The sequence below is a fragment of the Salmo salar genome, chromosome ssa19, assembly GCF_905237065.1.
Source record: "Salmo salar chromosome ssa19, Ssal_v3.1, whole genome shotgun sequence".
NCBI lineage: Eukaryota > Metazoa > Chordata > Actinopteri > Salmoniformes > Salmonidae > Salmo > Salmo salar.
The window spans coordinates 6726071-6752266 of NC_059460.1; the positions used below are offsets into that span (position 1 = coordinate 6726071).

At 41.7% G+C, this 26196-nt stretch overlaps 1 protein-coding gene across 1 annotated transcript in view; it reads right to left on the bottom strand.

Moving 5' to 3' along the window:
- The window catches only part of nrg3b (neuregulin 3b), a 432471-nt gene that overhangs the window by 52801 nt on the left and 353474 nt on the right, over nt 1-26196 (bottom strand). The window contains exon 5 of the mRNA XM_014157078.2: nt 2388-2490. Within this exon, the coding sequence (XP_014012553.1) occupies nt 2388-2490 (103 nt within the window). The remainder of the gene's footprint in view (nt 1-2387; nt 2491-26196) is intronic.

Below are 26196 nucleotides of genomic sequence, written 5' to 3' on the forward strand. Positions count from 1 at the left end.
CCACAAAAGGACCAGCTGACATCAAGTCAGTGATTCTCTCGTTAACACTGGTGTGAGTGTTGACGAGGACAAGGCTGGAGATCACTCTGTCATGCTGATTGAGTTTGAATAACAGACTGGAAGCTTCAAAAGGAGGGTGGTGCTTGGAATCATTGTTCTTCATCTGTCAACCATGGTTAGCTGCAAGGAAACACGTGCCGTCATCATTGCTTTGCACAAAAAGGGTTTCACAGGCAAGGATATCGCTGCCAGTAAGATTGCACCTAAATCAACCATTTATCGGATCATCAAGAACTTCAAGGAAAGCGGTTCAATTGTCGTGAATAAGGCTTCAGGGCGCCCAAGAAAGTCTAGCAAGCACCAGCACCACCAGTACAGAGCTTGCTCAGGAATGGCAGCAGGCAGGTGTGACTGCATCTGCACGCACAGTGAGGTGAAGACTTTTGGAGGATGGCCTGGTGTCAAGAAGGGCAGCAAAGAAGCCACTTCTCTCCAGGAAAAACATCAGGGACAGACTGATTTTCTGCAAAAGGTACAGGGATTGGACTGCTGAGGACTGGGGTAAAGTCATTTTCTCTGATGAATCCCCTTTACGATTGTTTGGGGCATCCGGAAAAAAGCCTGTCCGGAGAAGACAAGGTGAGCGCTACCATCAGTCCTGTGTCATGCCAACAGTAAAGCATCCTGAGACCATTCATGTGTAGGGTTGCTTCTCAGCCAAGGGAGTGGGCTCACTCACAATTTTGCCTAAGAACACAGCTATCAATAAAGAATGGTACCAACACATCCTCTGAGAGCAACTTCTCCCAACCATCCAGGAACAGTTTGGTGACAAACAATGCCTTTTCCAGCATGATGGAGCACCTTGCCATAAGGCAAAAGTGATAACTAAGTGGCTCGGGGAACAAAACATCAATATTTTGGGTCCATGGCCAGGAAACTCCCCAGACCTTAATCCTATTGAGAACTTGTGGTCAATCCTCAAGAGGCAGGTGGACAAACAAAAACCCACAAATTCTGACAAACTCCAAGCATTGATTATGCAAGAATGGGCTGCCATCAGTCAGGATATGGCCCAGAAGTTAATTGACAGCATGTCAGGGCGGATTGCAGAGGTCTTGAAAAAGAAGGGTCAACACTGCAAATATTGACTCTTTGCATCAACTTCATATAATAGCCTTTGACACTTATGAAATGCTTGTAATTATACTTCAGTATTCCATATTAACATCTGACAAAAAATATTTAAAGACACTGAGGCAGCAGACTTTGTGAAAATTAATATTTGTGTCATTCTCAAAACTTTTGGCCATGACTGTACTATGCACTATGCTGCCTTGTTGACAAAATTACTGAGTGGTGCAGATTACTGTTCCGTTTGAGAAGGGCGCTTCTGCCATTTCACGTCACTGGCTATAAAGCGGTGCAGCCTCATACAAATTCCAGCAATGCAGCTTATGATTACCCGGAGAGGAAAATCTCTTGCTAGGCAACTTAACAGTAACACCAAAGACAGTACAGTATGAAGATGGGCAGAAACTGCTTCGCCAATAGAAATCCCCGATCACACTTGTAGGCCATGCCATCGCAACGTTGGATAGCTAAGCTCATGCGCAGAAACGCCATCTTGTGCCGTCAAATCAAAAGCACTCCTTAGATATAAAGTTGCTTTTGACCAAAATTAAGACACTGGCTCGAGTCTAGGTTGTGCTAAAAGATTTAGAGAAAATTAAAACAACTAAGGAAGAATCTTTCGCTTCTCAAACCCCGGCCGGGGCTGCTTTGCAAGCGCCTCTGGGTTCAGAAACTCTGTGGTAACATGTTACTGGATAGGGCAAAGACTAACATGTCAAGGCAGCTTTACAGTATCATAGTGCTGAATAGCCTACCACCAACATGCTGTTTTTAATATTGTTTGGAAGAAAAACCTATGAGGTGTGATTTTGGCATCAAAATAGTCACAAATAGTGAGCAATGGCAATTGACTGTAAAGACAGGCACTTGTTGGAAACTTTTTTAGGTTTCCAACTGCACTTGTGTTAACAGCAGTTAACAAACCATGATTCCATGTTTAAAAAAATCAGCAAACTGCAGAAAAAGTATATTATTGTGTATCAGCCTTTACCTATGGTTACTGTTGAGGATGAGTACATTATTTCGATTAGACATACACTTTGAAACAAGAATGCTGTCTTTTGTCATATTTCTAAGTACAGCATCAATGAGCCATGGCTGGAGACTCTTCGCCATTACATAAACATAAGCTCAGTATATCCTTTTACTCCAGGGCTGCACCTGTAGTTTACTATGCTAATATCCCATGATGATACAATTTTCCATTCGTTGTTTGGAGGCATACTTAGCTACTCAGTGTGACCCTCACTCACTTGTTGCGGCGGTAGAGAGCCATGCATGCCACTCCGAGAAAACCGATTCCTGAGGCAATGCTGAAGATGGACAGCACCTTCCTCTGGTAAGTCTCACGGCTTTCTGTGGAGACACAGGCAAATAAATATGATGTTAAAGCCACTCTCTGTATATACACATGTAGAGTACCTTCTCTGCAGAGACACAGGCAAAATAGTACTGTTAAAGCCACACTCGATATGCATGTAGAGCACTATCAAAGAGTGAGCCACCAACAAAAAAGTTAAATGTAAAGAATCACACACCACACACAAATCCTTGCTAGTAACACACTCAATAGTAATAATTTGTTTTGTGAAAACAAGAAAAAAACATATTAAATCCACACTCTGTAAGATGTGCATATGAAATCAAATTGTATTTGTCACATGCGCCGAATACAACAGGTGTCGACTTTACCATGAAATGCGCACTTACAAGCCCTTAACAACAATGCATTTTTAAGAAAAATAAGAGTTAAGAAAAATATTTACTAAATAAAACAAAGTAAAAAATAAAATAGCAACAATAAAATAACAATAACGAGGCTATATACAAGGGGTACCGGTACTTAGTCAATGTGCGGTGCTACAGGTTAGTCAAGGTAATTGAGGTAATATGTAGATGTAGGTAAATTGATTATACATAGATAATAAACAGCGAGTAGCAGTGGTGTAAAAAACATGCAAATAGTCCAAGTGGCCATTTGATTAGCTGTTCAGCAGTCTTAAGGCTTGATGGTAGAAGCTGTCAAGAAGCCTTTTGGACCTAGACTTGGTGCTCCGGTACTGATTGCCGTGCGGTAGCAGAGAAAACAGACTGACTAGGGTGTCTGTAGTCTTTGGCAATTTTTAGGGCCTTCCTCTAACACTGCCTGGTATAGAGGTCCTGGATGGCAGGAAGCTTGGCCACAGTGATGTACTGGGCATAACTCACTACCCTCAGTAGCGCCTTGCGGTTGGAGGCTGAGCAGTTGCTGTACCAGGCGGTGATGCAACCAGTCAGGATGCTCTCGATGATGCAGCTGGAGAACTTTGAGGATCTGAAGACCATGCCAAATCTTTTCAGTCTCCTGAGGGGGAATAGGCTTTGTCGTGCCCTCTTTGTCTTGGTGTGTTTGGACCATGATAGTTTGTCAGTTATGTGGGCACTATTGCACACTCTTATAATTAGCTGTGACTCGAAGAGCCCTGGAGATTCTCAAGGAACCCTAGAGTTCTTAAAAGTAACCATTCTAGTTAATGGGTTCATATTTGCACCTTTGGTTAGTTGAGGGATTCTTGGAAGAACCTTTAATGTTTCAACGTAGCACTTGCAGAGCATATTTGTCGCTATATTTAGAGAGTTGTCAGACCCCTCCAGCAACTTGGTAAAAGAGTATTTTCAGTAATGCCTTTGGGGAGGTTGCACAACGAGGGTTTCTATGGTTTTGATAGCATTAAGCTACATTTCCCACTCAATTCTGCCACAAACAAGAGTGGGAGAAGCTGTCTGTGTAGCATAAATCAGAGCAATGGCACACACACAGGAGAAGAAAAAGGGGAGGTGGTGTACAGCGGGAGAGGTGGCAAAAATGGTATGTCGGGGACTGCAGCTGTGCCACAGCAAGGCAAATTGCTGCTATTTGTATTCATTATGGATCCCCATTAGCTGCTGACAAGGCAGAATGTATGTGTACATGTGTGCATAGTGTAAATTTATCATGTGTGTGTTTGCATCTGTCTGTGCCCATTTTTGTGTTACTTCACTGTCCCAACTGTTCCATAAGGTGTATTTTGACCTGATTCTACTGCTTGCATCAGTTACCTGATGTGGAATAGAGTTGGGGACTTGTGAAGTGAAAATGAAAAAAATTACTTTTTCAAAAATAATTTTACAAAAAAATGTATATTTGAAAAGTGGTGTGTGCATATGTATTCACCCCCTTTGATACGAAGCCCCTAAATAAGATCTGGTGCAACCAATTACCGTTAGAAGTCACATAATTTGTCAAATAAAGTCCACCTGTGTGCAATCTAAATGTCACATGATCTCAGTGCCCTACAGTGGTTCCTCCTTTAAAAGTTGCGTCATACTGCAGCTGTAACCGATGTGAAATGGCTAGTGCTAATAGCGTTTCAATCAGTGACGTCACTCGCTCTGAGACTTGAAGTAGGGTTTCCCCTTGCGTTGCAAGGGCCGCGGCTTTTGTGGCGCGATGGGTAACGATGCTTCGTGGGGTGTCAGTTGTTGATGTGTGCAAGGGTCCCTGGTTCGAGCCCAGGTTGGGGCGAAGAGAGGGACGGAACCTACACTGTTACATTGATGCTGTTGACCCGGATCATTGGTTGCTGCGGAAAAGGAGGAGGTCAAAAGGGGGGTGAGTGTAACCGATGTGAAATGGCTAGTTAGTTAGCGGTGGTGCGCGCTAATAGCGTTTCAATCAGTGACGTTACTCGCTCTGAGACTTGAAGTAGGGTTTCCCCTTGCGTTGCAAGGGCCGCGGCTTTTGTGGCGCGATAGGTAACGATGCTTCGTGGGGTGTCAGTTGTTGATGTGTGCAAGGGTCCCTGGTTCGAGCCCAGGTTGGGGCGAAGAGAGGGACGGAACCTACACTGTTACACAGCACACCCTGCGTGCTGCCACAGCATTCTGTGGCACGTCATTTAATAATCAGCCATTTCTTCTGTTACTGCAAGTTAGTGCTAGTTTGACCACCAGAGGCAACTTTGAGAAGCATTTGATAGTATTCCGTATTGGCATTACCAGATCATTTAAAACCTTTTTTTGTAATAACATTGTATATGGGATTTTAAGAAACTTGGCTTAATTAATTTGATTAATATTATGGTGTTTCCATTCAGAGAAAAATTGTCAGTTTGTAAATTCAGACAGTTTCGCTCTCGGAGCGCACACTGGACGTTCGGGCCGAGGAGTAGGGTTGATTTGAGCGTTCTGGCCTTACAACGGCAGTCAAGCACCCAAGTTAACGTTGGCTAGCTACTTCCAGACACAAATGAGACCACTCCGACCATTTTACTCACAATAGCAGAGCTGGTAAGGTAGTTTTTGTACAAACCAGAGCGTTGGTGACTGTAAATGTGCTGCTGGAAACAATTTAATTACGCTTTTTTTCCGACGTTTACTGACACCGGCCATATTCAACGGGTGTTGAGCGCTCGTAAAGTAATTATTCTGCGCTGTGGTACACTCAGACGAGAATGCTCTGAAATCCGTGTAGATAGTTGGCTCGACACATTACATTTTTAACAACGTTCTTTTCTGATAAAAACTAGTTTTTTGCATCCGACGTGGAGCCCAGTTTCATAATATGAAACTCATGGTTTACCTGCCACAAATTCTAGTAACGTTCCAAAACTTTCCAGATTTTCCAAAAATCCTGGAGGAATATTCCAACCTGGATGTCTGGAAAACCTGGGAACAGTATCAGAATTTTGCAACCCTAGCTGCAAGTCACATTATGCTGGCTTGCAATGTGATGTGTAATTCCTATTGGAATCCTGCCAGAGTTGTGATATCGAAAAGTTAGAATATTTTCACCTGAATTAAAATGATAGGAACATTGTGAAGTTACTAGTATTATTGACTGTATGTTTTGTTCATTCCATGTGTAACTCTGTGTTGTTGTATGTGTCGAATTGCTATGCTTTATCTTGGCCAGGTTGCAGTTGCAAATGAGAACTTGTTCTCAACTAGACTACCTGGTTAAATAAAGGTGAAATAAATACAAAATAAATAAATTAAAAAACGACCTAAGCCATTTAAACGTGAACAGCCATTTCAGTAAAGGGTGCAGAAAATCGAACTAACTGATTGGATTCGTTTAGAACAAGTATATTATTTATCTTTGTGTAGCATAAGATTAATCAATCAATCAACGTACCTGCAAAAACAGATATTAAACAACAATAAGAAAAAAATCTAAGTACAGTAGAACAAGCTGAGAAATATGATAATGATTACCGTTGTTTTATAATAACTTACAGGTTAACTGGCTGCTTTGTAAATTACTGAAAACAAAACAGTTTAACGGTACAAATGCGGTTACTGTAATCCATTGATGGTACCATTACTGGTACTGTAATCTATTGTAGGGATGGGGGAGGAGTAGAGTTGTTTGAATTCAGGCTAAGTAATGTAGAAATTTGCCTAATTTCCACAAGGGAGCCTGCATTTACCATGTAGCTTTTATGTTGTGTGTGCTTGGTTTAATTTTAACAATGGACAAATATTTATTTGTGTGACGTGCCTTTCTGATTGTATATTTTTCTATAATATAAAATAGCACAGCCACAAACAAAGCAATGCATATACAATCACAAAACAGGAACCAATTAATCCTTTGACACGTACGAACACATGGGTTTGATCATTCTATATATCCCAGGATAAAATTTCAGGAATTGTGAAAAACTGAGATTAAATGTATTTGGCTAAGGTGTATGTAAACGTCCGACTTCAACTGTACATAGACACTGGCCACTTAACAATGGAACACTAGTCACTTTAATAATGGTTACATACTGCTTTACTCATCTCATATGTGTATATACTGTATTCTATTCTACTGTATTTTAGCCAATGCCACTCTGACATTGCTCGTCCTATTAATAAAAATATATATATATATAATTATATATATATATATATATATATATATATATATATATATATATATATTAGGACGAGCAATGTCAGATATATATATATGTCAAATATATATATATATTAGGACGAGCAATGTCATAGATATATATATTATGTCAAATATATATATAAAATGTCAGATATATATATATGTCAAATATATATATATTAGGACGCGCAATGTCATATATATATATATATATTAGGACGAGCAATGTCATATATATATGAAACCATGATGGGATGTATGAAAGGATTGGATGTTGCATGCATTCTCAATGTAGTTTGAGTTGATTTGCATATCAGCAAATTTGCTTGAGATTATCTCACTGCAACACTGCGTCCATGTTGCTTGACATACAGTGCCTTTGGAAAGTATTCAGAGCCATAGACGTTTTCCACATTTTGTTACGTTACAGCCTTATTCTAAAATTGATTAAATTGTTTTGTTTCCTCATCAATCTACACACAATACCCCATAATAACAAATCAATAACAGGTTTTTAGAAATACTTGCTGATTTATACATACAAAAGTTAAATATTACATTTACATAAGTATTCAGACCCTTTACTCAGTACATTTACGTCATTTAGCAGACGCTCTTATCCAGAGCGACTTACAAATTGGTGCATTCACCATTTGTTTTGGGGGGGGTTTAGAAGGATTACTTTATCCTATCCCAGTACTTTGTTGAAGCACCGTTGGCAGCGAATACAGCCTCGAGACTTCTTGGGTATGACACAAAAGCTTGGCACACCTGTATTTGGGGAGTTTCTCCCATTCCTCTCTGCAGATCCTCTCAATCTCTGTCAGGTTGGATGGGGAGCGTTGCTGCACAGCTATTTTTAGGTCTTTCCAGAGATGTTAGATCGATTTCAAGTCCGGGCTGTGGCTGGGCCACTCAAGGACATTCAGATATTTGTCCCAAAGCCACTCCCAATGTTGGCTTGGCTATGTGCTTAGGGTCATTGTCATGCTGGAAGGTGAACCTTCGGCCCAGTCTGAGGTCCTGAGCGTTCTGGAGCAGGTTTTCATCAACGATCTCTCTACTTTTCTCCGTTCATCTTTCCCTCAATCCTGACTAGTCTCCCAGTCCCTGCCGCTGAAAAACATCCCCTCAGCATGATGTTGCCAGCACCATGCGTCACCGTGGGGATGGTGCCAGGTTTCCTCCAGACGTGACGCTTGGCATTCAGGCCAAAGAGCTCAATCTTGGTTTCATCAGATGGTCTGAGTGACCTTTAGGTGCCATTTGGCAAACTCCATGTGCCTGTTACTGAGGATTGGCTTCTGTCTGGCCACTCTACCATAAAGGCCTGATTGGTGGAGTGCTGCAGAGATTGTTGTCCTACTGCAAGGTTCTCACATCTCCACAGAAGAACTCTGTCTCAGAGCTCAACGGACAATTTCTTCAACCTCATGGCTTGGTTTTTTCTCTGACATGCACTGTCAACTGTGGGACCTTATATAGACAGGTGTGTTCCTTTCCAAATAATGTCCAATCAAGTTGTAGAAACATCTCAAGGATGATCAATGGAAACAGGATGTACCTGAGCTCAATTTCTAGTCTCACAGCAAAGGGTCTGATTACTTATTGCTTGGCATGGTCTCTCAGAAAAAGTCCACCCCATACCTATCAGACAAAAATTACTCTACATCCTTGCTCTTTCGGCCGTATGCCCTGCAGACATACAAGAGTGCAATAAATGCTTTGAGTTCATCCATAAACATTTCGCACGTACTGATTCCTTTTCTGTGCACATGAGAGAATGTGATGTGCTGCAACAAACTCGTCTTGCTTTTCTACCCAAACTGTGCCATTCCTCCCAGAATCCTGTCTCACCATTGCAGTTGGGATCATCGTTTCAGTTGGTTCTGTTCTGTTTTTTCTGCGGCTCGGGCATCGGAGGCGGAGGCTTAAAGTCAACATCAAAATCAGATGAAGACTCTTCAGCAACGTCGATTTCAAGTTCAACATCCGATCCGACTCTAACTTATTTAAATTCTGCAGCATTTGCAATGCTGTCAGTGTGTCCATTAGTTTTGTTCGGCTTGCTATTGTGAGCTACACACATTGTATGTTGTACTCAGTGTCTGATTTGACTCTCTGATAGGCTGGAAGTGGTATATCATTAACTTTCATTATAAAGTAATTAGATTGCCCACGATTCTTTATCATCATTACACTATTGTTTTAAATTCAATCATGCTCTTCACCCTCATCATTCAGATCAATCACATTCCAACCTCTTCACCCTCCTCATCATTCAGTTAATTGAAGTCACATGCGTCATTATCAGTTTCTATCTGGTTTCTATTGCCCATTCATCCAAGTTTATTATATTACTCATTTTTGCTTAGTTGCCAAAGCAATGCTACCGCGTGAATGGTCATGTGCTGAATGCATGTACAGCACGGATATTCATGTACAGCACGGATATTCATGTACAGCACGGATATTCTTGGAAAAAGTGACATTTGGAAATAGAGCTGCACCTCTTCAATTTTGAGAGTTCTTTGACAAAGTGCAACACAAAATGCAGAATATGCTCTTTCCGATAATAAACTCAACAAAAAAGAAATGTCAATTTTTCCGGACCCTGTCTTGTAAAAATCCAAACAACTTCACAGATCTTCATTGTAAAGGGTTTAAACACTGTTCCCATGCTTGTTCAATGAACCATAAACAATTAATGAACATGCACCTGTGGAACGGTCAGTAAGACACTAACAGCTTACAGATGGTAAGCAATTAAGGTCACAGTTATGAAAACTTAGGACACTAAAGAGGCCTTTCTACTGACTCTGAAAAACACCACAAGATAGATGCCCAGGGTCCCTGCTCATCTGCGTGAATGTGCCTTAGGCATGCTGTAAGGAGGCATGAGGACTGCAGATGTGGCCAGGGCAATAATTTGCAATGTCCGTACTGTGAGACGCCTAAGACAGCGCTACCGGGTGACAGGACGGACAGCTGATCGTCCTCGCAGTGGCAGACCACGTGTAACAACACCTGCACAGGATCGGTACATCCGAACATTACACCTGCGGGACAGGTACAGGATGGCAACAACTGCCCGAGTTACACCAGGAACGCACAATCCATCCATCAGTGCTCAGACTGTCCGCAATAGGCTGTGAGACGCTGGACTGAGGGCTTGCAGGCCTGTTGTAAGGCAGGTTCTCACAAGACATCACCGGCAACAACATCGCCTATGGGCACAAACCCACTTTCGCTGGACCAGACAGGACTGGCAAAAAGTGGTCTTCACTGACGAGTCGTGGTTTTGTCACACCATGGGTGATGGTCAGATTCGCGTTTATCGTCAAAGGAATGAGCATTACACCGAGGCCTGTACTCTGGAGCGGGATCAATTTGGAGGTGGAGGGTCTGTCATGGTCTGGGGCGGTGTGTCACAGCATCATCGGACTGAGCTTGTTGTCATTGCAGGCAATTTCAACGCTGTGCGTTGCAGGGAAGACATCCTCCCTCATGTGGTAGCCTTCCTGCAGGCTCATCCTGACATGTCCCTCCAGCATGACAATGCCACCAGCCATACTGCTCATTCTGTGCGTGATTTCCTGCAAGACAGGAATGTCAGTGTTCTGCCATGGCCAGCGACGAACCGAATCTCAATCCCATTGAGCACGTCTGGGACCTGTTGGATTGGAGGGTGAGGGCTAGGGCCATTCCCCCCAGAAATGTCCGGGAACTTGCAGGTGCCTTGGTGGAAGAGTGGGGTAACATCTCACAGAAAGAACTGTGAGATGCAGTACTTAATGCAGCTGGTGACCACACCCGATACTGACTGTTACTTTTGAGCCCCCCTTTGTTCATGGACACATTATTCAATTTCTGTTAGTCACATGTCTGTGGAACTTGTTCAGTTTATGTCAGTTGTTGAATCTTGTTATGTTCATACAAATATTTACACATGTTAAGTTTGCTGAAAATAAACGCAGTTGACAGTGAGAGGACGTTTCTTTATAGTTCATATAGAAATCAAAAGGTTTTACCGGCATGTGTCTCTGAAGGAGGATCCCTGCATCTGTCAATTACAACATACGCCCATCTCTTCATGCACAATTTGACAAATGATTGGCCTAGCATGTTTTTGTTTCCCTTACAATAAAGTAATAGAGTTACAGTAAATAAAACAGTCCTGTAACATCTTTTTACAAAGTAAAACATAAAAGTGAATGGTATTAATCCGCAAGGCACATTGTAAAACTATTAACAAGAGTGCTAAAGACTGATAAATAGGCATAACACAAACTCATCATTAAACTATTGTCTTTCTAAATTAAATCAACCTCTTCACCATCCTTATTGTTCAGTTAGGCCTAATTTAAATTAAATTGTGAAGTAACTTGCACAATTTTCGCCCATTCTATCCATGTGTCATTCATTCAGTGGGCTGGCATCGTTTCCTTCCCTGGAAAGAGTCAAGGATCTGTTTTGTATTATTCTAAAGGCCTTCTGCAACATGTAGCAGGTTTTTGTTTCCCTTACAGTTATTTAAAATACAACAGTCCCATAACAGCTTATTTTTACAAAGTAAAACATAAAGGAGAATTGTATCAACCAGCAAGGCATGCGGTCAAATGATTTGCTGCTGATAAATAGGTATAACACAAACTCACCATTACACTATTGTCTTTCTAAATCAACCTCTTCACCCTCCTTATCATTCAGTTAGGCCTAATTTAAATTAGATTGTGAAGTAAGGTGCACAATTATCACACATTCATCCATTTTTCATTCATCCAATTCATCCCAAAGATGTTCAATGAGGTTGAGGTCAGGGCTCTGTGCAGGTCAGTCAAGTTCTTCCACACCGATCTCGACAAACCATTTCTGTATGGATCTCGCTTTGTGCACTGATCCATTTTCATGCTGAAACAGAATCGTCTCCAATGTCATTGTATGCTGTAGCATTAAGATTTCCCTTCACTGGAACTAAGGGTCCTAGGACGAACCATGAAAAACCACCACAGGCCATTATTCCTCTCCCACTAAACGTTACAGTTGGCACTATGCATTCGGGCCGGTAGCGTTCTCCTGGCATTCGCCAAACACAGATTAATTGGTCGGACTGCCAGATGGTGAAGCGTGATTCATAACTCCAGAGAACGCGTTTCCACTGCTCCAAAGTCCAATGGCGGCGAGCTTTCCACCACTCCAGCAGACACTTGGCATTGTGCATGGTGATTTTATGCTTGTGTGCAGCTGCTCGGCCATGGAAACCCATTTCATGAAGCTCCCGACAAACAGTTATTGTACTGATGTTGCATCCAGAGGCAGTTTGGAACACGGTAGTTAGTGTTGCAACCGAGGACAGATTCTTATTTAGTGTGTACATATAAGTAGGCTAATGTACTAACCATTCCTACATACATGGTGCAAGCTAATTAGCTATGCATATAGTAAATAATAATATGTATGCAACTCTTTCCTCATCTACAGAATTGTTAGGAATGGAGAGATATACAGTGAGCTCCAAAAGTATTGGGACAATGACACATTTGTTGTTGTTTTGGCTCTGTACTCCAGCACTTTGGATTTGAAATTAGGTTAAACTGCAGACTGTCAGATTTAATTTGAGGGTATTTTCATCCATATCGGGTGAACCACTTACAAATTACAGCACGTTTTGTACATAGTCCACCCCCCCCCCCTTACAGTACCACTCAAAAGTTTGGACACACCTACTCATTCCAGGGTTTTTCTTTATTTGTACTATTTTCTACATTGTAGAATAACAGTGAAGACATCAAAACTATGAAATAACACATATGGAATCATCTAACTAAAAAAGTGTTAAACAAATCAAAATATATTTTATATTTGAGATTCTCTTCGCCTTGATGACAGCTTTGCACACTCTTGGCATGGTCTCAACCACCTTCATGAGGTAGTGACCTGGAATGAATTTCATTTAACAGGCCTTGTTAAAAGTACGTTTGTGGAATTTCTTTATTCTTAATGCGTTTTAGCCAGTCAGTTGTGTTGTGTCAGAAGATAGCCCTATTTGGTAAAAGACCAAGTCCATATTATGGCGAGAACAGCTCAAATAAGTAAAGAGAAACGACAGTCCATCATTACCTTAAGACATGAAGGTCAGTCAATACAGAAAATGTCAAGAGCAGTCACAAAAACCTTCAAGCGCTATGATGAAACTAGCTTTCATGAGGACCGCCACAGGAAAGGAAGACCCGGAGTTACCTCTGCTGCAGAGGATAAATTCGTTAGAGTTACCAGCCTCAGAAATTGCAGCGCACATAAATGCTTCACAGAGTTCAAGTAACAGACACATCTCAACATCAAGACATCTCAACTCAACATCTGGCTACTCTGCTGGAGTCACTTTTATAGAGAACTTTGACACCTTCTGGAAACAGAAGATACTCTACAGTCCATCCAAATCATCTTGGCTCCTGGACTCTGTCCACGCATTTCAAGGCTGCGTTGAAACAAGGACTGGTCAATGATCCAAGATCAGCTCAGTTAATCCCTACCATTGTGACAATGAACAGTCATAATTCTGCATCAAATGTACATGATCCTAAGGGCATTGGCAAACACAACGTAAGTAATTTAATTGATGTACCCCCAATTACACCGAATACTTCTATTAATCCTATAGCTATTGTCTACAGTAATCATGAGCCTATGAACCAGAGTTACACTGTTAGCACTAAGGCGGTGTGTCCTAGTAGGAAGACCACTTTGTGCAGCTCACCCTGCACTATCAGCTCCAATGTAAATAACATGAGTAAGTCTACTTCTGATAAACTTCCTAGTAAAGCATTAAAAACAATTAAGCAATCCTGAAAAGTGCTACAAATAGCCCATACTAACATATGCAGACTGAGAAACAAGGTCCATGAAGTCTATAACTTGATTGTAACAGATGACATTCATATTCTGACTATCTCTGAAACTCACTTAGATAATACCCTTGACGATACAGTGGTAGCAATACATGGTTATAACATCTACCAAAAATACAGAAATGCCAATGGGAGCGGTGTTGTGGTCTATATTCAAAATACCTGTAAAGCTTGGAGACGATCTAATGTTAAATACTGTTGAAGTAATATGGCTACAGGTTTATCTGCATCCCCATAATGCCCATTCTTGTGGGAAGCTGTTATAGACCACCAAGTGCTAACAGTCAGTATCTGGATAATATGTGTGAAATGCTTGATAATGTATATGATATCAACATAGAAGTATATTTTCTGGATTATTTAAATTTTGACTGGCTCTCATAAAGCTGCCCACTCAAGAAAAAACTTCAAACTGTAACCAGTGCCTGCAACCTGGTTCAGGTTGTCAGTCATCCTACCAAGGAAGTTACAAGCAGCACAGGAATTAAATCATCAACATGTATTGATAACATCTTTACAAATGCTGTAAAAAATTACATTTACATTTACATTTAAGTCATTTAGCAGACGCTCTTATCCAGAGCGACTTACAAATTGGTGCATTCACCTTATGATATCCAGTGGAACAACCACTTTACAATAGTGCATCTAAATCTTTTAAGGGGGGGGGGTTAGAAGGATTACTTTAAAGCAGTATCCAAATTCATTGGATGTAGTGATCACAGTATAATAGCCATATCTAGGAAAACCAAAGTTCCAAAGGCTGGGCCTAATATATTGTATAAGAGGTCATGCAATACATTTTGTAGTGATTCATATGTTGTTGATGTAAAGAATATTTTCTGGTCTGTGGTGTGTAATGAGGAGCAACCAGAAGCTGCACTTGACTCATTTATGAAATTGCTTATTCCAGTTACTAATAAGCACTCACCCAGTAAGAAAATGACTGTAAAAACTATTGAATCCCTTTGGATTGATGAGGAATTAAAAAATAGTATGGTTGAGAGGGATGAGGCAAAAGGTATGGCAAATAAGTCTGGCAGCCCAACTGATTAGCAAACGTACTGCAAATTAAGAAATCATGTGACAAAACTAAAAATAAAAATAAGAAATAAACCATACTATGAAACAAAGATAATTTATATAAGGGATTATAGTAAAAAGCTTTGGGGCACCTTAAATTACATTTTGGGGAAAAAAGCCATCTCAGCTCCATCATTCATTGAATCAGATGGCTCATTCATCACAAAGCCCACTGATATTGCCAACTACTTTAATGACTTTTTCATTGGCAAGATAAGCCAACTTAGTGTCACAGTATCCACAGAAGGTGGCGCCCCTCCTCAGTCGGGCGGCGCTCGGCGGTCGTCGTCGCCGGCCTACTAGCTGCCACCGATCTATGTTTCTGTGTTGTTTGGTTTTGTCTGTCTAGGTCTGCACCTGTTCCTTGTTTGTAATTAGTGTGGGGGTATTTAGTTTGTCCTTTTTGTTCGGGTATTCGTGCGGGATTGTTTTGTGTCTGTTGAAAGGGTTTTCGTATTTCACGCTGCCCGTTTTTGTGGAGCTGTTTGTTTATTATTGCCGGGTTGCGCCCCGTGCGCTTTATTGTTTTGGAGCTGTGCTCCTGTCGGGTGTGTAGGCGCACTCAGCTTACGTCTGCATCTTTTCCCCTGAAGGTGTTAATAAACATCTTTGTTTTTGGGACCTCCGTCTCCTGCCTTTGACTCTGACCCTTTCCGCTACCTGATTGTCGAGACACTTAGGGATGACATGCCAGCAACAAATGCTGACACTACACATCCAAGTATATCGGACCAAATTATGAAATTTCAGCCTGTTACCGACCATTAGTAAACTTCTGGAAATAAATGTTGTTTGACCAGATACAATGCTATTTCATAGTAAACAAATTGACAACAGACTTTCAGCACGCTTATAGGGAAGGACACTCAACAAGCACAGCATTTACACAAATGACTGATGATTGGCTGAGAGAATTGATAATAAAAGTATTGTGGGGCTGTCTTGTTAGACTTCAGTGCAGCTTTTCATATTATCGGTGTGACGACCCTCCCACTCTGTCTGCCTTATTCTTTCTCTTTGCTCTTGTTTTCCTTATTAGGATGTCGGGGGAACGGAGCTGGGAGGGTCATCAGCAACATGGGACATGTGGCTGGTTTGTTTGCGTTGGCACCTTTCAACACCCCTCATTACCACATTTATGCAACCACTCACTTACACTACTGACTACACACACACCATTGTTAATTATATTTAGTTTACTTTAGTTAATAGATATATTTTTGTTATTCCTTATCTCCACGTTGTTCCCCTTTTTGTTACGAACTTCGAGCCGGTTCGTGACAAGTGGAGGCTCATCCGGGTTCTTGAAGGTATTGTGTTTGGGAGAAAACGTGGAGTTAATGTTAAACTCTGTAGGTGCTTTGTTTATATCTTTTGTTACAGCTTTTTTTTAGTTGTAATGTTTGGTAAGCCCAGTGCTGGTTGCCTTTGGTAAACTTGCCACTGCAGTGGATAGTTGGTTGTGTGCTGCATTGGAGAGAGTACATTTGGTTAGTTTCCAGGCCCCTGCCCAGGCTGGAGACTCTTACTCTACTCTCTGTTGAGACATCGGTCCGAGGAGGTGAGTACAGTCGGCTGTGTACCTCAGTTGGAGATTTGGGTAGGGTAGTGACACTTGCTACCCGGAGCTATTGCCTTTCTTTTTCCCCTGTTAGGCTTAGCAATGTGTTTCACTTTGGAATACGTTGGGCATGGTTATTTTGTTTGTTATTTTTGTGTGGTGTCTGTGGACTGAGCAGTTGTCCCGGGGGCACATCCGTGGCTTGGGGGAATCTGCCAGCTTGCTGGGTGTTTTTTTCTCCTTTGCCAGTGGGCTGTAGTGCATAATTACCCACCGCAAATCCGCACGAAGACTAGGGTTGAGTTATTGTAGGTTTTGGGGAAGCTCCATATATATCTCATCTCTCTTCTGTGGTGCCCAGTGTGATTGTCATTTGTCTTGTGGTCCGGTCTGGTGTGCTCAGCACAGGGGAAGAGCAAGATTTATTTATTCTGTATTTACTTCTGACTATGGCGTCTAATGTAGACAAGTTCATTTGCGTTCCATCAGAAGAACTGTTAGAATTATGTACTAAAGAACAGCTGTTGAAGATCGCTGAACACTACAAGATTGAAATTAGGATAAACATCTAAAAACCTCTGTTATGTTGATGTTGCCAAAAATGTATGAAGGACACTGAGATGGTCTTTTCATTGGAGCTTGTTGCTGACGTGCTCTCTTGTGCACCCTGTTCCTGAATGGCTACGTGACTGACCATTGTTTATTTTGTTTGGTATTGTCCTGTTCTATCGCTCCTGTTTGTTCCCTTCTGGTCTTGTTTTCTTCTTTCCTCTTAAAGGTTGCTTCCTGTGCGCAAAGGTTACTGAGGTCTGGGGAGGATGATGCTGGCTGAGGCAAGCAGAAGTGTGAACACGTACCCCTCATGGATTTGGGACGCAGAGGCTGGGTCAATTTGTTTGTGTGACTGGTATGGTGTTCCGGGGTCCTTGTTGTTCCCCGGTTTTATGGGGGGAATGTGACGACCCTCCCACTGTGTCTGCAGTATTCTTTCTCTTTGCTCTTGTTTTCCTTATTAGGATGTCAGGGGGTGGAGCTGGGAGGGTCATCAGCGACATGGGACACACCTGGGCCTGGGTGTGTCCCAGGATAAATGCACCACTTCCCCATTCATTGAGGAGGCTCTCTCCATGCACACACTGAGATTTTGGTTGTGGCTGTTTTGTTTGTTTGCATTGGCACCTTTCAACACCCCTCATTATTGCATTTATGCATGCAACCACTCACTTACACTACTGATTACTGACCACACACACCATTGTTAATTGTATTTAGTTAACTTCACTAGGGTAGGGGGCAGCATTTGGAATTTTGGATGAAAAGCGTGCCCAAATTAAACTGCCTGCTACTCAGGCCCAGAAGCTAGGATATGCATATAAGCCTATCCACCATACAAAGACTTAGGACCCAGTTCACGATCTCTATGGCTTCTTCTACATGTGGCCAGTCTTTAGGTATTGTTTCAGGCTTTTACTCTGAATAATGAGGGAGATACAGCACTTTCAATGAGTGGAGAGTGGAAATTTCCAGACATGAGTCCAGCGTGTGATGGGGAGCGCGCCTTTCTTGTTTCTACTTTTCTATTGACAAAGCTTTTGTCCGGTTGAAATATTATTTATGACAAAAACAACCTGAAGATTGATTTTAAACATCGTTTGATATGTTTCTACAAACTTTTATTGTACTTTTTTAACTTTTCGTCTGGATGTTGAGAGCGCGCTTTGTGCCTTTGGATTACACGACAAGACAAAACAAAACTTGAGGGTGCATAACTATTCACCCCCCCCAAAGTCAATACTTTGTAGAGCCAGCCACCTTTTGCAGCAATTACAGCTGCATGTCTCTTGGGGTATGTCTCTATAAACTTGGCACATCTAGCCACTGGGATTTTTGCCCATTCTTCAAGGCAAAACTGCTCCAGCTCCAAGTTGGATGGGCTCCGCTGGTGTAGAGCAATCATTAAGTCATACCACAGATTCTCAATTGGATTGAGGTCTTGGTTTGACCATCCCATTCCAAGACATTTAAATGTTTCCCATTAAACCACTTGAGTGTTGCTTTAGCAGTATGCTTTAGCAGTATGCTTAGGTTCATTGACTGGCTCAGTTGGTAGAGCATGGTGTTTGCAACGCCAGCATGGTGTGTGCAACGCCAGGGTTGTGGGTTTGATTCCCACGGGGGGCCAGTACAAAAAAATAAAATGTATGCACTCACTACTATAAGTCGCTCTGGATAAGAGCATCTGTTAAATGACTAAAATGTAAATGTAATTGTCCTGCTGAAGGTGAACCACCGTCCCAGTCTAAAATCTCTGGAAGACTGAAACAGGTTTCCCTCAAGAATTTCTCTGTATTTAGCGCCATCTATCATTCCTTCAATTCTGAAAAGTTTCCCAGTCCCTGCCGATGAAAAACATCCCCACAGCATGATGCTGGCACCACCACGCTTCTCGGGGTGATGAGAGGTGTTGGGTTTCGCCAGATATAACGTTTTTCTTGATGACCAAAAAGAAAATTTTTTGTCATCTGACCAAAGTACCTTCTTCCATATGTTTGGGGTCTCCCACATGCCTTTTGGCAAACACCAAACGTGTTTGATTATAATTTTCTTTAACCTCTATGGGCTAGGTGGGACGCAAGCGTCCCACCCGTGGTGCACTCCATCAACAGCAGGTGCATTTCAAGAGCGGCAAATTTGAATCCAAATAAATGTCAAAATTCAAATTTTTCAAACATACAACTATTTTACACCCTTTGAAAGATAAACATCTCCTTAATCTAACCACGTTTTACGATTTCAAAAAGGTTTTACGGCGAAAGCATAAATTTAGAGTATGTTAGGACAGTACATTTACAAGAGTTGTGTGTAATGTTGTGCCAATTCAAAGACAGGCGTCACCAAAACCATAAAATCAGCTAAAATGATGCACTAACCTTTTACAATCTCCAACAGATGACACTCCTAGGACATTGTGTTAGACAATGCATGCATTTTTAGTTCTATCAAGTTCATATTTATATCCAAAAACAGCGTTTTACTGTGGCGTTGATGTTGAGGAAATCGTTTCCCTCCAATAACCGGCATTCAAGTCAGCACCACTAATTAAATAATTAAAATTAGAAAACATTGGTAAAATATTATATTGTCATTTAAAGAATTATAGATTTACATCTCTTGAACGCAATCAACTTGCCAGATTTAAAAATAACCTTACTGGGAAATCACACTTTGCAATAATCTGAGCACTGCGCCCAGAAAAATACGCGTTGCGATACAGACTAGCCGCCATGTTGGGGAGATCTAAAATCGAAAATACTATGTAAATAATCCATTACCTTTGATTCTCTTCATCAGATGTCACTTCCAGGTATCACAGGTCCATAACGAATGTAGTTTTGTTCAAAAAAGCTCATCATTTATGTCCAAAAATCTCCGTCTTGTTAGCACATGATCTAAGCCCGCCGGACTTCACTTCATGGACGAGGGGAAAAAATATATTTACGTTCGTTCAAACATGTCAAACGTTGTATAGCATAAATCATTAGGGTCTTTTTTAACCAGAACATGAATAATATTCAAGGTGGACGAATGCATTCTCTTTTATAACGTATTGGAACGAGGGTACCCAACATGAACTCGCGCGCCAGGTGTCTAATGGGACATCATCGTTCCATGGCTCTTGTTCGGTCAGATCTCCCTCCAGAAGACTCAAAACACTTTGTAAAGGCTGGTGACATCTAGTGGAAGCAATAGGAAGTGCCAAAATGTTCCTCAGCCCCTGTGTTTTTCAATGGCATAGGTTTAAAGGTAATACAACACATCAGATATCCACTTCCTGTCAGAATCTGTCTCAGGGTTTTGCCTGCCAAATGAGTTCTGTTATACTCACAGACACCATTCAAACAGTTTTAGAAACTTTAGGGTGTTTTCTATCCATATATAATAAGTATATGCATATTCTAGTTACTGGGTACGATTAGTAACCAGATTAAATCGGGTACATTTTTTTATCCAGCCGTGCAAATACTGCCCCCTAGCCCTAACAGGTTTTAAGCAATGGCTTTTTTCTGGCCACTCTTCCATAAATCCCAGCTCTGTGGAGTGTACGGCTTAAAGTTGTCCTATGGACAGAAACTCCAATCTCTGCTGTTGAGCTTTGCAGCTCCTTCAGGGTTCTCTTTGTTGCCTCTATTTAATGCCCTCCTTGCATGGTCCGTGAGTTTTGGTGGGCGGCGCTCTCTTGGCAGGTTGTGGTGCCATATTCTTTCCATTTTTTAATAATGGATTTAATGGTGCTCCGTAGGATGTTCAAAGTTTAGATTTTTTTATTTTTAACCCAACCCTGATCTGTACTTCTCCACAACTTTGTCCCTGACCTGTTTGGAGAGCTCCTTGGTCTCCATGGTGCCACTTGCTTGGTGGTTTCACTTGCTTAGTGGTGTTGCACACTCTGGGGCCTTTCAGAACAGGTGTGTATATGCAGTTGAAGTCAGAAGTTTACATACGCTTAGGTTGGAGTCATTAAAACTTGTTTTTCAACCACTCCACAAATTTCTTGTTAACAAACTATAGTTTTGGCAAGGCGGTTAGGACATCTACTTTGTGCATGACACAAGTAATTTTTCCAACAATTGTTTACAGTCAGATTAATTCACTGTATCACAATTCCAGTGGGTCAGAAGTTTACATACACTAAGTTGACTGTGCCTTTAAACAGCTTGTAAAATTCCAGAAAAAGATGTCATGGCTTTAGAAGCTTCTGATAGGCTAATTGACATCATTTGAGTCAATTGGAGGTGTACCTGTGGATGTATTTCTAGGCCTACCTTCAAACTCAGTGCCTCTTTGCTTGACATCATGGGAAAATCAAAAGAAATCAGCCAAGACCTCAGAAAAATAATTGTAGACCCCCACAAGTCTGGTTCATCCTTGGGAGCAATTTCCAAAGGCCTAAAGGTACCACGTTCATCTGTACAAACAATAGTACGCAAGTATAAACACCTTGGGACCACGCAGCCATCATACTGCTCAGAAAGGAGACGCGTTCTGTCTCCAAAAGATGAACGAACTTTGATGTGAAAAGTGGAAATCAATCCCAGAACAACAGCAAAGGACCATGTGAAGATGCTGGAGGAAACAGTTTCAAAAGTATCTATAGCCACTGTAAAACGAGTCCTATATCGACATAACCTGAAAGGCCGCTCAGCAAGGAAGAAGCCACTGCTCCAAAACTGCCATAAAAAAGCCAGACTTCAGTTTGCAACTGCACATGGGGACAAAGATCGTACTTTTTGGAGAAATGTCCTCTGGTCTGATGAAACAAAAATCGAACTGTTTGGCCATAAAGACCATAGATATGTTTGGAGGAAAAAGGGGGATGCTTGCAAGCCTAAGAACACCATCCCAACCGTGAAGCACAGGGGTGGCAGCATCATATTGTGTGGGTGCTTTGCTGCAGGAGGGACGGGTGCACTTTACAAAATAGATGGCATGATGAGGCAGGAAAATTATGTGGATATATTGAAGCAACATCTCAAGACATCAGTCAGGAAGTTAAAGCTTGGTCGCAAATGGTTCTTCCAAATGGACAATGACCACAAGCATACTTCCAAAGTTGTGGCAAAATGGCTTAAGGACAACAAAGTCAAGGTATTGGAGTGGCCATCACAAAGCCCTGACCTCAAACCTATAGAAGATTTTTGGGCAGAACTGAAAAGTGTGTGTGATCAAGGAGGCCTACCAACCTGACTCAGTTACACCAGCTTTGTCAGGAGGAATGGGCCAAAATTCACCCAACTTATTGTGGGAAGCTTGTGGAAGGCTACCCGAAACGTTTGACCCAAGTTAAATAATTTAAAGGCAATTCTACCAAATTGAGTAGCATTGAGTGTATGTAAACTTCTGACCCACTGGGAATGTGATGAAAGAAATAAAAGATTAAATCAATCATTCTCTCCACTATTATTCTGACATTTCACATTCTTAAATTAAAGTGGTGATCCTAACTGACCTAAGACAGGGAATTTTTATAAATGTATTTGGCTAAGGTGTATGTAAACTTCCGACTTCAACTGTATACTGAGATCATGGGACACTTAGATAGCACACAGGTGGACTTTATTTAACTAGTTATGTCACTTCTGAAGGTAATTGGTTCCACCAGATATTATTCATGGGCTTCATAGCGAAGGAGGTGAATACATATGCACGCACCCCTTTTCTGTTTTATATAAAAAAAAAAATTGAAACAAGTTCTTTTTATTCATTTCACTTCACCAATTTGGACTATTTTGTTTATGTCCATTACATGGAATCCAAATAAAAATCAATTTAAATTACAGGTTATAACGCATCAAAATAGGAAAAATGCCAAGGGCGATGAATACTTTTGCAAAGCACTGTACCCACTAACAGTTTGTATAGTGACTGCTTCTGAACTAATTTACCACCCAGATTAAAATCACTGAACTGAAGAGAGACGTGTGCCTGTCTTGCTTCCCTTTCCTCTGGCTCCGTCTCTACCCCCTCCCTTTTATTTATTTTTTAAGTGGAGTTGTTGTTTTTTGTAAGTGTGTGAACTGAAGCCAGCATGTGAAAAATTCACACTTTGCATGTGTTCAATAGTCATCGCATGGTGGAAAGGGAGGATGGTTGGATGAAACTCATCCCAGTTGAGATGTGGATATCCATCACAGAGTTTGCTCACTGTTGAGCATGTGAGAGTCCAGCAGATGGGACTCAAAGGGCTGGTTTCATGGACACAGATTAAGCCTAAACCGGGATTTAATCCGATTACCGTTATAGCGCAGCACATTGGACTTTCCTTTAAAAAGCACACTGTCGGCTGTGCAATGCACTGCTCTATAAAGCGTGTCAGATTAAATCCCGGCCTATGTGTAGTCCATGACTGAAAAGCATGTTCATTGGAGATTCTGTCTCTGCAAAACCGGCGCAAAGACTGTGTATTTCATTATTTCGGATGGCCAACAACATATTGTTGACTGTATTGCTAATGAACGCTACTGATACTGTGTCTGAATCCCAAATCAACCCCTAGCCCTTTCCATGAGGCACCAGTGTAGATACATTGCAATCGGAACGTATTGAGACCCCTTGACTTTTTCCACATTTTGTTACGTTACAGCCTTATTCTAAAATGAATGAAATAGGTTTTTGCACTCATCAATCTACACACAATACCCCATAATGACAAAGCAAAAACAGGTTATTAGAAATTTTAGCAAATATATTAAAAATAAAACGCTGAAATATCACAAATTGGCGCCGACAGAGGGCTGCCTAGCTTCTAGTCCTTAGGAAATTTTGCAGTATTTTTTTTTTGCAGTATTATTTCTTACATTGTTAGCCCAGAAATCTTAAGTGTTATTACATACAGCCGGGAAGAACTATTGGATATCAGAGCGACGTCAACTTCCTAGCACTATAACCAGGAATACGACTTTCCCGAAGCGGAACCTTTGTCCGAAACACCCAAGGTATTTGAACTGATTCCAGAGGCTGACCCAAAACAAGAGGTAGACGGAGTGGTCTTCTGGTCAGACTTCGGATGGCGCACACACCACCCACCACTTCCGAGTATATTACTTGCTAATGTCCAGTCTCTAGATAACAAGGTAGACGAAATTAGAGCAAGGGTTGCTTTCCAGAGAGACATCAGGGATTGTTACATACTCTATTTCACGGAAACATGGACCTCTTGGGATATGCTGTCGGAGTCGGTACTGCCACCTCGATTCTTTGTGCGTCGCACCGACAGGAAAAACATCTCTCCGGGAAGAAGAAGGGCGGGGATGTATGTTTGATGATTAACGACTCATGGTGTAATTGTAACAACACTCAGCACTCGCGCTGGAAATATACTGTATCACTGTTACTCTAACTTCCGTGACGCATACAAAACCCTCCCTCGCCCTCCTTTCGGCAAATATGACCGCGACTCCATTTCGCTCCTCCCTTCCAATAGACAGAAACTCAAACAGGATGTACCCGTGCTAAGGACTATTCAGCGCTGGTCTGACCAATCGGAACACTTCAAGATTGTTTTGATCACGCGGACTGGGACATGTTCCGGATAGCCTCAGAGAATAATATTGACATATTCCCTGATTCAGTGAGTGAGTTTATAAGTAAGTAAATAGAAGATGTTGTACCTACCATGACTATTAAAACCTACCTTAACCAAAAACTGTGGATAGATGGCGGCATTCGCACAAAACTGAAAGCGCGAACCACTGCATTTATCCATGGAAAGGTGACTGGGAATTATGGCCGAATACTAACAGTGTAGTCATTCTCTCCGCAAGTCAATCAAACAGGCGAAATGTCAGTATAGAGACAAAGTGGAGTCTCAATTCAACGGCTCAGAAACAAGATGTATGTGGCAGGGTTTACAGACAATCACAGACTACAAAAGGAAAACCAACCACATCACGGACATCTTGCTTTCAGACAAACGTAACACTTTCTTTCCCTGCTTTGAGGATAATACAGTGCGACCGACACGGCCCGCTACCAAGGACTGTGGACTCTCCTACTCTGTGGCTGACGTGAGTAAGACATTTAAACGTGTTAACCCTCGCAAGGCTGCCGGGCCAGACGGCATCCCTAGCCGCATCCTCAGAGCATGCGCAGACCAGCTGGCTGGTGTGTTTACAGACATATTCAATCTCTCCCTGTCCCAGTCTGCTGTCCCCACATGCTTCAAGATGGCTACCATTTTTCCTGTACCCAAGAAAGAAAAGGTAACTGAACTAAATAACTATCGCCCTGTAGCACTCACTTCTGTCATCATGTCCTACTTTGAGAGACTAGTCAAGGATCATATCACCTCCACCTTACCTGTCACCTTAGACTCACGTCAATTTTCTAACCGCCCTAATAGGTCCACAGATGAGGCAATTGCCATCACACTGCACACTGCCCTATCCCATCTGGACAAGAAGAATACTTATGTAAGAATGCTCAGCACTCAACAGCATAGTACCCTCCGAGCTCATCGTTAACCTGTTAGGGCTAGGGGGCAGTATTGACACGGCTGGATAAAAAAACATACCCGATTTAATCTGGTTACCACTCCTACCCAGTAACTAGAATATGCATATACTTATTACATATGGATAGAAAACACCCTAAATTTTCTAAAACTGTTTGAATGGTGTCTGTGAGTATAACAGAACTCATTTGGCAGGCAAAACCCTGAGACATTTTCTGACAGGAAGTGGATACCTGATGTGTTGTATTGCCTTTAAACCTATCCCATTGAAAAACACAGGGGCTGAGGAATATTTTGGCACTTCCTATTGCTTCCACTAGATGTCACCAGCCTTCACAAAGTGTTTTGAGTCTTCTGGAGGGAGATCTGACCGAACAAGAGCCATGGAACGATGATGTCCCATTAGACACCTGGCGCGCGAGTTCATGTTGGGTACCCTCGTTCCAATACGTTATAAAAGAGTATGCATTCGTCCACCTTGAATATTATTCATGTTCTGGTTAAAAAGGCCCTAATGATTTATGCTATACAACGTTTGACATGTTTGAACGAACGTAAATATATTTTTTCCCCTCGTTCATGACGAGAAGTC